The sequence below is a fragment of the Bombina bombina genome, chromosome 6 (genome assembly GCF_027579735.1).
Source record: "Bombina bombina isolate aBomBom1 chromosome 6, aBomBom1.pri, whole genome shotgun sequence".
In the NCBI taxonomy this organism is placed as follows: domain Eukaryota; kingdom Metazoa; phylum Chordata; class Amphibia; order Anura; family Bombinatoridae; genus Bombina; species Bombina bombina.
In genome coordinates this window covers 1153269579-1153284423 of record NC_069504.1, presented here as the reverse complement: position 1 = coordinate 1153284423, position 14845 = coordinate 1153269579, and the positions used below count along the sequence as shown (strand labels likewise).

At 39.0% G+C, this 14845-nt stretch overlaps 1 protein-coding gene across 1 annotated transcript in view; it reads right to left on the bottom strand.

The window, feature by feature from the left end:
• The window catches only part of LOC128664935 (phosphatidylinositol 3-kinase C2 domain-containing subunit gamma-like), a 131742-nt gene that overhangs the window by 69932 nt on the left and 46965 nt on the right, over nt 1-14845 (bottom strand). Inside the window, exon 5 of the mRNA XM_053719728.1 lies at nt 4670-4792. Coding sequence (XP_053575703.1) covers nt 4670-4792 — 123 coding nt within the window. The remainder of the gene's footprint in view (nt 1-4669; nt 4793-14845) is intronic.

Here is a 14845-nt window from a genome sequence, read left to right as displayed (position 1 = left end):
AGAAGAGAGTATGGTTCCGGACTCTAAAGTGGGTCATTTTTCTATATTTGAACCTGATCCTAGTACAAGTATCTCAGCAACTGTCCCAAATTTGGACACTCATGTTTCTAACCCTAATGAGGGCATACCAGTCTTCAAGCCTCTTGTCCATGAACAAAGCCTTGACGTTGGCACACCTGTCCTCAGTTCTTCTGTCCTCGAACCTTGCCTTGGTGTGGGAATTCCTGAACCATGCCCTGGAGTGGGTATTCCTGTACCTGATCCTGAGGATATTCCTGAACCTTGCCCTGGAGTGGGCATTCCTGTATCTGATCCTACTGAGGATATTCCTGAACCTTGCCCTGGAGTGTGCATTCCTGTACCTGATCCTACTGAGGATATTCCTGAACCTTGTCCTGGAGTGTGCATTCCTGTACCTGGTCCTACTGAGGATATTTCTGAACCTTGCCCTGGCATGGGCATTCCTTTACCTGATCTTACTGAGGATATACCTGAACCTTTACCTGATCTTAGTAAGGACATTCCTGAACCTGGCCCCATAATAGGTATTCATATACCTGATCCTAGTGAGGACACTCTTGATTCTGAATCCAGTAAGGACACATTTGATATTGAACCAGAAGATGGCAAGAACTGGTCAAATCTTATTCTTGCACTCTACACTCCTATCTCCTACTTTGAAGAAAGCCATGCTATTGATTTAGAAGTGGCTATAGCTTTTTCTTTTGGAGTATATCTAATCCTCAGACAAGAGGTTAATTCTGAGGGTACTCAAATCTCTGATCCAAAAGTGGATAATCTGGTTTACAATCCAGAATGCTGCATCTCTATTTCTGAAGTGGAGGAAAGCCTATTCATATGTCTAGGACTGGGTGCCGTTTCATTGGCTATGTACATGGTCACCCTGAGGATGATTCTGTGGTTGGAAGCTCATTGTATGTTACGTTCAAGCATTCTCATGATGACTACAAGAAATATGACTTCAAGTTTTGCGCTCATCATTTTCAAGATCTTAGGATACCTGAAATCCATGGCCTTCACATTGTCATTTTGCTTTTTCAAGAGATCTCCAACCCTTCTTTTTTATTTTTGGATTGGACTCACTACCTCCATGCAGCTATTACCAGCTCTCCATGTTGTCCTCTTTCCATTTGGATTGCTTTGGGCGCCCAGAGGTCGCCTTTAAGGAGGGGATTCTGTAACATATGCCTGTCTGATATCACTGTCCCTTTAAGACTGCCTTCCCTGCTGCTGACAATCATAATGTTTGGGGAGTATCTGCATTCAACTTACCTGCTAAATTAATTAATCATTCATGCACCTGATTCCCTCAGCCTCTTTTTAAATCTTCTCAGGCCTAATGTGCATTGCATTAGCTTTAAAGTTTTGTTCCAAAACAAAGGTCTGTGACTGTTCCAGCATATTCAAACTACAGCCTTTCCTTTTAGCTATGCTTAAAATCATCTAATTGCAAATATCCATATAAATCCATTTTGTTTCCTGGACACTGCTACTTAAACTCTGAACTTATTCTAAATTACAAGTATACATTTGGTTATAATCACTCTCTAATTACTACAACAGTATCTAACTCAGAACTTTATAACTATTCTCTGCTACAATTTGTCATAGATGAAATACCCCCTCCAAACATGTTAATTTATTCAGAACTCTGCATCTATGTGTTCAGTTAAACAGCTTTCCTGTGATTCTCCAATGTATGCACAAACAGTATTTAATGCCTTAAACTTGCAACTTGTCTATCACCTGTGCTGCTCTGCTTATTACTGACATACAGCTCTATATAATATGTACTGTGAACCTGCAACAAACCTTAGTTTGCATCTATGAGTCAATCTTCTACCAGTTTACTCTAAAGCCTGAACATCTTACATTGCTATATTTTTCACTCATGAATCCTGCAGCTACTCCTATTAACTATAAGTCACAGTATCACTTTATCACCGAGATTAGGAGTTTTGCAGTAGCAGGGGTGCATTGCTAACGAGCATTTTTTTTTCACCGCTCCCTTAAGATAACGCTGGTATTACAGGTTAGCCGCAAAAAGGTGAGCGTAGAGCAAAATTTAGCTCCACATCTCACCTCAATACCAGCGTTGCTTATGGTAGCGGTAAGATGGCTAAACGTGCTCATGCACAATTTCCCCATATGAATCAATGGGGCAGAATCGGCTGAAAAAAAACCTAACACCTGCAAAAAAGCAGCGATCAGCTCCTAACGCAGCCATATTGATTCCTATGGGGAAACAAAAGTTATGTCTACACCTAACACCCTAACATGAACCCCGAGACTAAACACCCCTAATCTTACACTTATTAACCCCTAATCTGCCGCCCCGACATCGCCAACACCTACATTATAATATTAACCGCTAATCTGCCGCTCCGGACACCACCGCCACCTACATTATATGTATTAACCCCTAATCTGCTGCCCCCAACATCGACGCCACCTACATTATAGCTATTAACCCCTAATCTGCCACCCCAACGTCGCCACAACCTACCTACAATTATTAACCCCTAATCTGCCGCCCCATCGTCGCCGCTACTATATTAAATTTATTAACCCCTAAACCTAAGTCTAACACCCCCCTAACTTAAATATAATTTAAATAAATCTAAATAAGAATAATAATAATAGTTACATTTGTATCTATCTTAGGGTTTATATTTATTTTACAGGCAACTTTGTATTTATTTTAACTAGGTAGAATCGTTATTAAATAGCTATTAACTATTTAATAACTTCCTAGTTAAAATAAAGACAAATATACCTGTAAAATAAATCCTACCCTAAATTACAATTACACTACACTATCATTAAATTAATTTCCTAAACTAACTACAATTACATACAATTAAATTAAATAAACTAAAGTACAAAAAAACAAACACTAAATTACAGAAAATAAAAAAATAATTACAAGAATTTTAAACTAATTACACCTAATCTAATCCCCCTAATAAAATAAAAAAGCTCCCCAAAATAATAAAATTCCCTACTCTATACTAAATTACAAATAGCCCTTAATCAGCCAATAGAATTGAGCTCACATTCTATTGGCTGTTTGGAACAGCCAATAGAATGCAAGCTCAATCTTATTGGCTGATTGAAGACGGCTCAAGGTAGAGTGATCTTCAAGGGGGTAGTGTTAGGTTTTATTAAGGGGGGATTGGGTGGGTTTTAGAATAGGGTTGGGTGTGTGGGTGGTGGGTTTTAATGTTGGGGGGGTATTGTATTTTTTTTTTTACACGTAAAAGAGCTGATTACTTTGGGGCAATGCCCCACAAAAGGCCCTTTTAAGGGCTATTTGTAATTTAGTATAGGGTAGGGAATTTTATTATTTTGGGGGGCTTTATTATTTTATTAGGGGGATTAGATTAGGTGTAATTAGTTTAAAATTCTTGTAATTATTTTTTTATTTTCTGTAATTTAGTGTTTTTTTTGTACTTTAGTTTATTTCATTTAATTGTATTTAATTGTAGTTAGTTTAGGTAATTAATTTAATGATAGTGTAGCGTTAGGTGTAATTGTAACTTAGGTTAGGATTTATTTTACAGGTATATTTGTCTTTATTTTAACTAGGAAGTTATTAAATAGTTAATAACTATTTAATAACTGTTCTACCTAGTTAAAATAAATACAAAGTTGCCTGTAAAATAAATATAAACCCTAAGATAGATACAAATGTAACTATTAGTTATATTGTAACTAGCTTAGGGTTTATTTTATAGGTATGTATTTAGTTTTAAATAGGAATAATTTATTTAATTGTAGTAATTTTATTTCGTTTTATTTAAATTATATTTAAGTTAGGGGGGGTTAGACTTAGGTTTAGACTTAGGTTTAGGGGTTAATCAATTTAATATAGTAGCGGCGACGTTGGGGTCGGCAGATTAGGGGTTAATAAATGTAGGTAGGTTTCGGCGATGTTAGGGACGGCAGATTAGGGGTTAATAAAATGTAACTAGTGTTTGCGAGGTGGGAGTGCTGCGGTTTAGGGGTTAATATATTTATTAAAGTGGCGGCGATGTCCGGTCGGCAGATTAGAGGTCAAAAACTTTATTAAAGTGTTTCCGATGTGGGGGGGGGGGGCCTCGGTTTAGGGGTTAATAGGTAGTTTATGGGTGTTAGTGAACTTTGTAGCACTTTAGTTAAGAGTTTTATGTTACGGCGTTAGCCCATAAAACTCTTAACTACTGACTTTTAAATGCGGTAGGAGTCTTGGAAGAAAATTGAGAGGTACACCTGTACCTGCCAGACTCGTAATACCAGCGAGCGTTAAAAAGCAGCATTGGGACCTCTCAACACTGCTTTTTAAGGCTAATGCAAGACTCGTAATCTAGCCGTATGCTTCCATTGAAGCCAGAATATATTGTATACATATGTTTCATTCGCCATGAATTCTACAATAACTTCTTGCCACTATAAATCACAGAATATCATTTATCCACGTCCAGGATACTCTTCCCCGGGTCAGGGGTCGGTGTCTCCAATTCCCTACCACTGCCCCGAGGGTCTGTGTCCTGAGCGCATATACACTGGAACATGACAGATACACAGTGCAAGGACAAGAGAATATCTCCTCACTGAAGAGAATACATCACATTATTACACACCATACACACATAAGGTTTAGGGTTACCTGTTCTGGCTGCAGGCAAGTTCTGTACAGAGCACTGACTGCATTATGTAGAGCCTCAGTTTCTACACCTCGCAGGGTGTAGCAGATTTCTTTCACTGCTTCCAACACGTTGTTCAGTTGTAGCTAAATGCAAATAAAATGCACAAGGTTAGTGCACAGAATTAAGTGACGACATAAACGAGGCGTAAAAGGAATATCTCATGCATAAACAATGTCTAATATTAAACTTCACAGCTGTTAAAGTGAATGTAAATTTAGATTGCCCGGTTTTCAACAATTCGATTAAAAACAGGGGCACTTTAATTCATCAAAATTTACATTTCACTCGTGTTGTGAAAAAATACTTACCTTTTAAACTTGACAGCGCCCAAGCTTCCCCGGTCGTTGCAAGCCATTTCTGACATCAGAAATGATGGATTGGTCATCCTCCAATCATGGGGAATCAGTGTCTGATTTAACGCCGTGATTGGAGGAAGCTGGATTCCTCATTTTAGACCCAGGAAGAGGCTTTGCGACGGGCGGAGGAAGCTGGAGCGGCTGTAAAGTTTAAAAGCTAAGTATTTTTCCAAACACGAGGGAAATTTAAATTTTGATTAATTAAAGTGCCCCTGTTTTTAATCAAATTTTTAAAAACCGGGCACTTTAGCATCAAAATTTACATTCACTTTAAAGGAGAAAGAAAGAGAGAGATAGTGTCTGTCTCTCTCTCTCTCTATCTCTCTCTCCCCTCTCTCTCTCTCCCCCTCTCCTCTCTCTCTCTCTCTCTCTCTCTCTATCTATCTCTCTCTCCTCTCTCCCCCCCTCTCCTCTCTCTCTCTCTCTCTCTATCTATCTCTCCCCCCCTCTCCTCTCTCCCTCTCTTTCTCTCTCTCTCTCTCTCCCCCCCCTCTCCTCTCTCCCCCTCCCTCTCCCCCTCTCTCTCTCCCCCCCTTTCTCTCTCTCTCTCTCTCTCTCTCCCCCTTTCTCTCTCTCTCTCCCCCTTTCTGTCTCTCTCTCTCTCTCTCTCTCTCTCCCTCTCTCTCTCCCCCTCTCTCTCTCTCCCCCCTCTCTCTCTCTCTCTCTCTCCCTCTTTCTATCTCTCCCCCTCTCTATCTCTCTCCCCTCTATCTTGCGACCACACCCGGCCCGCCCCTTCACGCCCGGCCAGGCCCGGCCACGCCCACTTCTGCCGCAGATCACTGATCACGTAGGGACTCTAAGCCCAGGTATGTTTGTCCTTGTGCTGTCTCTACTGCGCATGACAGCTTCGGGCAAACACACTTGGACTTTTATATTATAGGATGCGTTTTACCTCTGTGATTACCTTGTATCTAAGCCTTTGCAGTCTGCTCCTTATCTCAGTTATATTAATATACTTTTACCTCTGTGATTACCTTGTATCTAAGCCTCTGCAGATTGCCCCTTATCTCAGTTATATTAATATACGTTTTACCTCTGTGATTACCCTGTATCTAAGCCTCTGCAGACTGTTCCTTATCTCATTTATATTAATATACTTTTTACCTCTGTGATTACCTTGTATATAAGCCTCTGCAGACTGCTCCTTATCTCAGTTATATTAATATACGTTTTACCTCTGTGATTACCCTGTATCTAAGACTCTGCAGACTGCCCCTTATCTCAGTCATATTAATATACGTTTTACCTCTGTGATTACCCTGTATCTAAGCCTCTGCAGACTGCCCCTTATCTCAGTTATATTAATATAGTTTTTACCTCTGTGATTACCTTGTATCTAAGCCTCTGCAGACTGCCCCCTTATCTCAGTTATATTAATATACTTTTTACCTCTGTGATTACCCTGTATCTAAGCCTTTGCAGATTGCTCCCTTATCTCAGTTATATTAATATAATTTTTACCTCTGTGATTACCTTGTATCTAAGCCTTTGCAGATTGCTCCCTTATCTCAGTTATATTAATATAATTTTTACCTCTGTGATTAACCTGTATCTAAGACTCTGCAGACTGCCCCTTATCTCAGTTATATTAATATGCTTTTTACCTCTATGATTAACCTGTATCTAAGCCTTTGCAGTTTGCTCCCTTATCTCAGTTATATTAATATACTTTTTACCTCTGTGATTATCTTGTATCTAAGCCTTTGCAGATTGCTCCCTTATCTCAGTTATATTAATATAATTTTTACCTCTGTGATTACCTTGTATCTAAGTCTATGCAGACTGCCCCTTATCTCAGTTATATTAATATACTTTTTACCTCTGTGATTACCTTGTAGCTAAGCTTCTGCAGACTGCTCCTTATCTCAGTTATATTAATATACTTTTACCTCTGTGATTACCTTGTATCTAAGACTCTGCAGACTGCCCCTTATCTCAGTTATATTAATATACTTTTTACCTCTGTGATTACCTTGTATCTAAGCCTCTGCAGATTGTTCCCTTATCTCAGTTATATTAATATACTTTTTAGCTCTGTGATTACCTTGTATCTAAGCCTCTGCAGATTGCTCCCTTATCTCAGTTATATTAATATACTTTTTTGCTCTGTGATTACCTTGTATCTAAGCCTCTGCAGACTGATCCTTATCTCATTTATATTAATATACTTTTTAGCTCTGTGATTACCTTGTATCTAAAGCCTCTGCAGACTGCTCCTTATCTCATTTATATTAATATACTTTTTAGCTCTGTGATTACCTTGTATCTAAGACTCTGCAGACTGCCCCTTATCTCAGATCTTTTGACAGACTTGCATTTAGCCAATTAGTGCTGACTCTTAAATAACTCCACTTGCAAGAGCACAATGTTATTCATATGGAATACATGAACTAAAGTCCCCTAGCTGTGAAAAACTGTCAAATGCATTCAGAAAAGAGGCGGCCTTCAAGGGCTTAAAAATTAGCATATGAGCCTACCAGGTTTAGCATTCAACTAAGAACACCAAGAGAACAAAGCACATTTGATGATAAAAGTAAATTAGAAAGTTATTTAAAATGACATGCCCTATCTGAATCATGGAAGTTTAATTTGGACTTTACCATCCCTTTAATGGACCTTTTTTTTTTCTTCCCCTGCCATGTACACAAGCTCTCAAGTCGCACTAACCAGATGAGTGTAAATCGCAATGGTGCACGAGTGAACTTGCACACTATTCCATAGTACACTAAAAGCCAATATCGATCGCACAACAGTTAACGCACCACTCATAATCTAGCGCTAAATCAGTATATAGAGAACCAAAAGAGCATTGTTGATATTGTATATTTTGGTTGGGTGCTGTGGGAGTGATTTTCCTGTGCACTGAGAAGAGAAGCTTTTTATAGACTATATACAAAGATGCCGATTTATCAAATGCCGGACAGACATGATTTGCTGTAGCGAATCATGTCCGCCTGGCATTGCTAAATGCTGACAGCATACGCTGTCTGCATTTAACATTGCACAAGCATTTCTAGTAAAATGCTTGTGCAATGCCGCCCCCTGCACATTTGCGGCCAATCGGTTACTAGCAGTGGGTGTCAATCATCTCGATCGTTATTGATCGGGATGATTGCAATCCGCCACCTTAGAGGCGGTAGATGAGTTAAGGAGCGGCGGTCTTATGACCACTGATTCTTAACTCTAGTTTCCGGTGATCTGGAAACATCAGGGGTAGATGACCGCATCCGCTGCTTGGTAAATCTACCCAAAGAGTCTAGAAGTGGTGCTGTATATGTCTGTAATGCTGTATAGGTGTGTGTAATGCTGTATATGTGTGTAATGCTGTATAGGTGTGTAATGCTGTATAGGTGTGTAATGCTGTATAGGTGTGTAATGCTGTATATGTGTGTGTAATGCTGTATAGGTGTGTAATGCTGTATATGTGTGTAATGCTGTATATGTGTGTGTAATGCTGTATATGTGTGTGTAATGCTGTATAGGTATGTAATGCTGTATGTGTGTGTAATGCTGTATATGTGTGTAATGCTGTATAGGTGTGTAATGCTGTATATGTGTGTAATGCTGTATATGTGTGTGTAATGCTGTATATGTGTGTAATGCTGTATAGGTGTGTAATGCTGTATAGGTGTGTAATGCTGTATATGTGTGTAATGCTGTTTGTGTGTAATGCTGTATATGTGTGTGTAATGCTGTATAGGTGTGTAATGCTGTATATGTGTGTAATGCTTTATATGTGTGTGTAATGCTGTATATGTGTGTAATGCTGTATAGGTGTGCAATGCTGTATAGGTGTGTGTAATGCTGTATAGGTGTGTAATGCTGTATAGGTGTGTAATGCTGTATAGGTGTGCAATGCTGTATAGGTGTGTGTAATGCTGTATAGGTGTGCAATGCTGTATAGGTGTGTGTAATGCTGTATAGGTGTGTAATGCTGTATATGTGTGTGTAATGCTGTATAGGTGGGTAATGCTGTATATGTGTGTGTAATGCTGTATAGATGGGTAATGCTGTATATGTGTGTGTAATGCTGTATAGGTGTGTAATGTTGTATAGGTGCGTAATGCTGTATAGGTGTGTAATGCTGTATAGGTGTGTAATGCTGTATAGGTGTGTGTAATGCTTTATATGTGTGTGTAATGCTGTATATGTGTGTAATGCTGTATAGGTGTGTAATGCTGTATGTGTGTGTAATGCTGTATAGGTGTGTAATGCTGTATATGTGTGTAATGCTGTATAGGTGTGTAATGCTTTATATGTGTGTGTAATGCTGTATATGTGTGTAATGCTGTATAGGTGTGTAATGCTGTATGTGTGTGTAATGCTGTATATGTGTGTAATGCTGTATAGGTGTGTAATACGCTGTCTGCATTTAACATTGCACAAGCATTTCTAGTAAAATGCTTGTGCAATGCCGCCCCCTGCACATTTGCGGCCAATCGGTTACTAGCAGTGGGTGTCAATCATCTCGATCGTTATTGATCGGGATGATTGCAATCCGCCACCTTAGAGGTGGTAGATGAGTTAAGGAGCGGCGGTCTTATGACCACTGATTCTTAACTCTAGTTTCCGGTGATCTGGAAACATCAGGGGTAGATGACCGCATCCGCTGCTTGGTAAATCTACCCAAAGAGTCTAGAAGTGGTGCTGTATATGTCTGTAATGCTGTATAGGTGTGTGTAATGCTGTATATGTGTGTAATGCTGTATAGGTGTGTAATGCTGTATAGGTGTGTAATGCTGTATAGGTGTGTAATGCTGTATATGTGTGTGTAATGCTGTATATGTGTGTAATGCTGTATATGTGTGTAATGCTGTATATGTGTGTGTAATGCTGTATATGTGTGTAATGCTGTATAGGTGTGTAATGCTGTATAGGTGTGTAATGCTGTATAGGTGTGTAATGCTGTATATGTGTGTGTAATGCTGTATAGGTGTGTAATGCTGTATAGGTGTGTAATGCTGTATATGTGTGTGCAATGCTGTATAGGTGTGTAATGCTGTATAGGTGGGTAATGCTGTATAGGTGTGTAATGCTGTATAGGTGTGTAATGCTGTATAGGTGTGTAATGCTGTATGGGTGTGTAATGCTGTATGGGTGTGTAATGCTGTATAGGTGTGTAATGCTGTATAGGTGTGTAATGCTGTATATGTGTGTAATGCTGTATATGTGTGTGTAATGCTGTATATGTGTGTAATGCTGTATAGGTGTGTAATGCTGTATAGGTGTGTAATGCTGTATAGGTGTGTAATGCTGTATATGTGTGTAATGCTGTATGGGTGTGTAATGCTGTTTGTGTGTAATGCTGTATATGTGTGTGTAATGCTGTATAGGTGTGTAATGCTGTATATGTGTGTAATGCTTTATATGTGTGTGTAATGCTGTATATGTGTGTAATGCTGTATAGGTGTGCAATGCTGTATAGGTGTGTGTAATGCTGTATAGGTGTGCAATGCTGTATAGGTGTGTGTAATGCTGTATAGGTGTGCAATGCTGTATAGGTGTGTGTAATGCTGTATAGGTGTGTAATGCTGTATATGTGTGTGTAATGCTGTATATGTGTGTGTAATGCTGTATAGGTGGGTAATGCTGTATATGTGTGTGTAATGCTGTATAGGTGGGTAATGCTGTATATGTGTGTGTAATGCTGTATAGGTGTGTAATGTTGTATAGGTGCGTAATGCTGTATAGGTGTGTAATGCTGTATAGGTGTGTAATGCTGTATAGGTGTGTAATGCTGTATATGTGTGTAATGCTGTATAGGTGTGTAATGCTTTATATGTGTGTGTAATGCTGTATATGTGTGTAATGCTGTATAGGTGTGTAATGCTGTATGTGTGTGTAATGCTGTATATGTGTGTAATTCTGTATATGTGTGTAATGCTGTATAGGTGTGTAATGCTGTATATGTGTGTGTAATGCTGTATATGTGTGTAATTCTGTATATGTGTGTAATGCTGTATAGGTGTGTAATGCTGTATAGGTGTGTAATGCTGTATATGTGTGTAATGCTGTATAGGTGTGTAATGCTGTATGTGTGTGTAATGCTGTATATGTGTGTAATGCTGTATGGGTGTGTAATGCTGTATAGGTGTGTGTAATGCTGTATATGTGTGTGTAATGCTGTATATGTGTGTGTAATGCTGTATATGTGTGTAATGCTGTATAGGTGTGTAATGCTGTATATGTGTGTAATGCTGTATAGGTGTGTGTAATGCTGTATATGTGTGTGTAATGCTGTATATGTGTGTAATGCTGTATAGGTGTGTAATGCTGTATATGTGTGTAATGCTGTATATGTGTGTAATGCTGTATAGGTGTGTAATGCTGTATAGGTGTGTGTAATGCTGTATATGTGTGTGTAATGCTGTATATGTGTGTAATGCTGTATAGGTGTGTAATGCTGTATATGTGTGTAATGCTGTATATGTGTGTAATGCTGTATAGGTGTGTAATGCTGTATAGGTGTGTAATGCTGTATATGTGTGTAATGCTGTATATGTGTGTGTAATGCTGTATAGGTGTGTAATGCTGTATATGTGTGTGTAATGCTGTATAGGTGTGTAATGCTGTATGGGTGTGTAATGCTGTATAGGTGTGTAATGCTGTATGGGTGTGTAATGCTGTATGGGTGTGTAATGCTGTATAGGTGTGTAATGCTGTATGGGTGTGTAATGCTGTATGGGTGTGTAATGCTGTATATGTGTGTAATGCTGTATAGGTGTGTAATGCTGTATATGTGTGTAATGCTGTATAGGTGTGTAATGCTGTATAGGTGTGTAATGCTGTATGGGTGTGTAATGCTGTATAGGTGTGTAATGCTGTATGGGTGTGTAATGCTGTATAGGTGTGTAATGCTGTATAGGTGTGTAATGCTGTATGGGTGTGTAATGCTGTATAGGTGTGTAATGCTGTATAGGTGTGTAATGCTGTATAGGTGTGTAATGCTGTATAGGTGGGTAATGCTGTATGTGTGTGTAATGCTGTATAGGTGTGTAATGCTGTATGGGTGTGTAATGCTGTATGGGTGTGTAATGCTGTATATGTGTGTAATGCTGTATATGTGTGTAATGCTGTATATGTGTGTAATGCTGTATATGGGTGTGTAATGCTGTATAGGTGTGTAATGCTGTATAGGTGTGTAATGCTGTATAGGTGTGTAATGCTGTATAGGTGGGTAATGCTGTATAGGTGTGTAATGCTGTATAGGTGTGTAATGCTGTATATGTGTGTAATGCTGTATATGGGTGTGTAATGCTGTATAGGTGGGTAATGCTGTATAGGTGTGTAATGCTGTATATGTGTGTAATGCTGTATAGGTGGGTAATGCTGTATGTGTGTGTAATGCTGTATAGGTGGGTAATGCTGTATAGGTGGGTAATGCTGTATAGTGTGTAATGCTGTATAGTGTGTAATGCTGTATAGGTGGGTAATGCTGTATAGGTGTGTAATGCTGTATATCTGTGTAATGCTGTATAGGTGGGTAATGCTGTATATGTGTGTAATGCTTTATATGTGTGTGTAATGCTGTATATGTGTGTAATGCTGTATAGGTGTGCAATGCTGTATAGGTGTGTGTAATGCTGTATAGGTGTGTAATGCTGTATAGGTGTGTAATGCTGTATAGGTGTGCAATGCTGTATAGGTGTGTGTAATGCTGTATAGGTGTGCAATGCTGTATAGGTGTGTGTAATGCTGTATAGGTGTGTAATGCTGTATATGTGTGTGTAATGCTGTATAGGTGGGTAATGCTGTATATGTGTGTGTAATGCTGTATAGGTGGGTAATGCTGTATATGTGTGTGTAATGCTGTATAGGTGTGTAATGTTGTATAGGTGCGTAATGCTGTATAGGTGTGTAATGCTGTATAGGTGTGTAATGCTGTATATGTGTGTAATGCTGTATAGGTGTGTAATGCTTTATATGTGTGTGTAATGCTGTATATGTGTGTAATGCTGTATAGGTGTGTAATGCTGTATGTGTGTGTAATGCTGTATATGTGTGTAATTCTGTATATGTGTGTAATGCTGTATAGGTGTGTAATGCTGTATATGTGTGTGTAATGCTGTATATGTGTGTAATTCTGTATATGTGTGTAATGCTGTATAGGTGTGTAATACTGTATAGGTGTGTAATGCTGTATATGTGTGTAATGCTGTATAGGTGTGTAATGCTGTATGTGTGTGTAATGCTGTATATGTGTGTAATGCTGTATGGGTGTGTAATGCTGTATAGGTGTGTGTAATGCTGTATATGTGTGTGTAATGCTGTATATGTGTGTGTAATGCTGTATATGTGTGTAATGCTGTATAGGTGTGTAATGCTGTATATGTGTGTAATGATGTATAGGTGTGCAATGCTGTATATGTGTGTGTAATGCTGTATATGTGTGTAATGCTGTATAGGTGTGTAATGCTGTATATGTGTGTAATGCTGTATATGTGTGTAATGCTGTATAGGTGTGTAATGCTGTATAGGTGTGTGTAATGCTGTATATGTGTGTGTAATGCTGTATATGTGTGTAATGCTGTATAGGTGTGTAATGCTGTATATGTGTGTAATGCTGTATATGTGTGTAATGCTGTATAGGTGTGTAATGCTGTATATGTGTGTAATGCTGTATATGTGTGTGTAATGCTGTATAGGTGTGTAATGCTGTATATGTGTGTGTAATGCTGTATAGGTGTGTAATGTTGTATGGGTGTGTAATGCTGTATAGGTGTGTAATGCTGTATGGGTGTGTAATGCTGTATGGGTGTGTAATGCTGTATAGGTGTGTAATGCTGTATGGGTGTGTAATGCTGTATGGGTGTGTAATGCTGTATAGGTGTGTAATGCTGTATGGGTGTGTAATGCTGTATAGGTGTGTAATGCTGTATGGGTGTGTAATGCTGTATAGGTGTGTAATGCTGTATGGGTGTGTAATGCTGTATAGGTGTGTAATGCTGTATGGGTGTGTAATGCTGTATAGGTGTGTAATGCTGTATGGGTGTGTAATGCTGTATAGGTGTGTAATGCTGTATAGGTGTGTAATGCTGTATATGTGTGTAATGCTGTACGTGTGTGTAATGCTGTATAGGTGTGTAATGCTGTATGTGTGTGTAATGCTGTATAGGTGTGTAATGCTGTATGGGTGTGTAATGCTGTATGGGTGTGTAATGCTGTATAGGTGTGTAATGCTGTATGGGTGTGTAATGCTGTATGGGTGTGTAATGCTGTATAGGTGTGTAATGCTGTATGGGTGTGTAATGCTGTATGGGTGTGTAATGCTGTATGGGTGTGTAATGCTGTATAGGTGTGTAATGCTGTATGGGTGTGTAATGCTGTATGGGTGTGTAATGCTGTATAGGTGTGTAATGCTGTATGGGTGTGTAATGCTGTATGGGTGTGTAATGCTGTATAGGTGTGTAATGCTGTATGGGTGTGTAATGCTGTATAGGTGTGTAATGCTGTATGGGTGTGTAATGCTGTATGGGTGTGTAATGCTGTATAGGTGTGTAATGCTGTATAGGTGTGTAATGCTGTATGGGTGTGTAATGCTGTATGGGTGTGTAATGCTGTATAGGTGTGTAATGCTGTATGGGTGTGTAATGCTGTATGGGTGTGTAATGCTGTATATGTGTGTAATGCTGTATAGGTGTGTAATGCTGTATATGTGTGTAATGCTGTATAGGTGTGTAATGCTGTATAGGTGTGTAATGCTGTATGGGTGTGTAATGCTGTGTTACAGAAGCATTAGTTATTCTGTTGTGAAGAGCTTATTTCCCAGCAGCAATG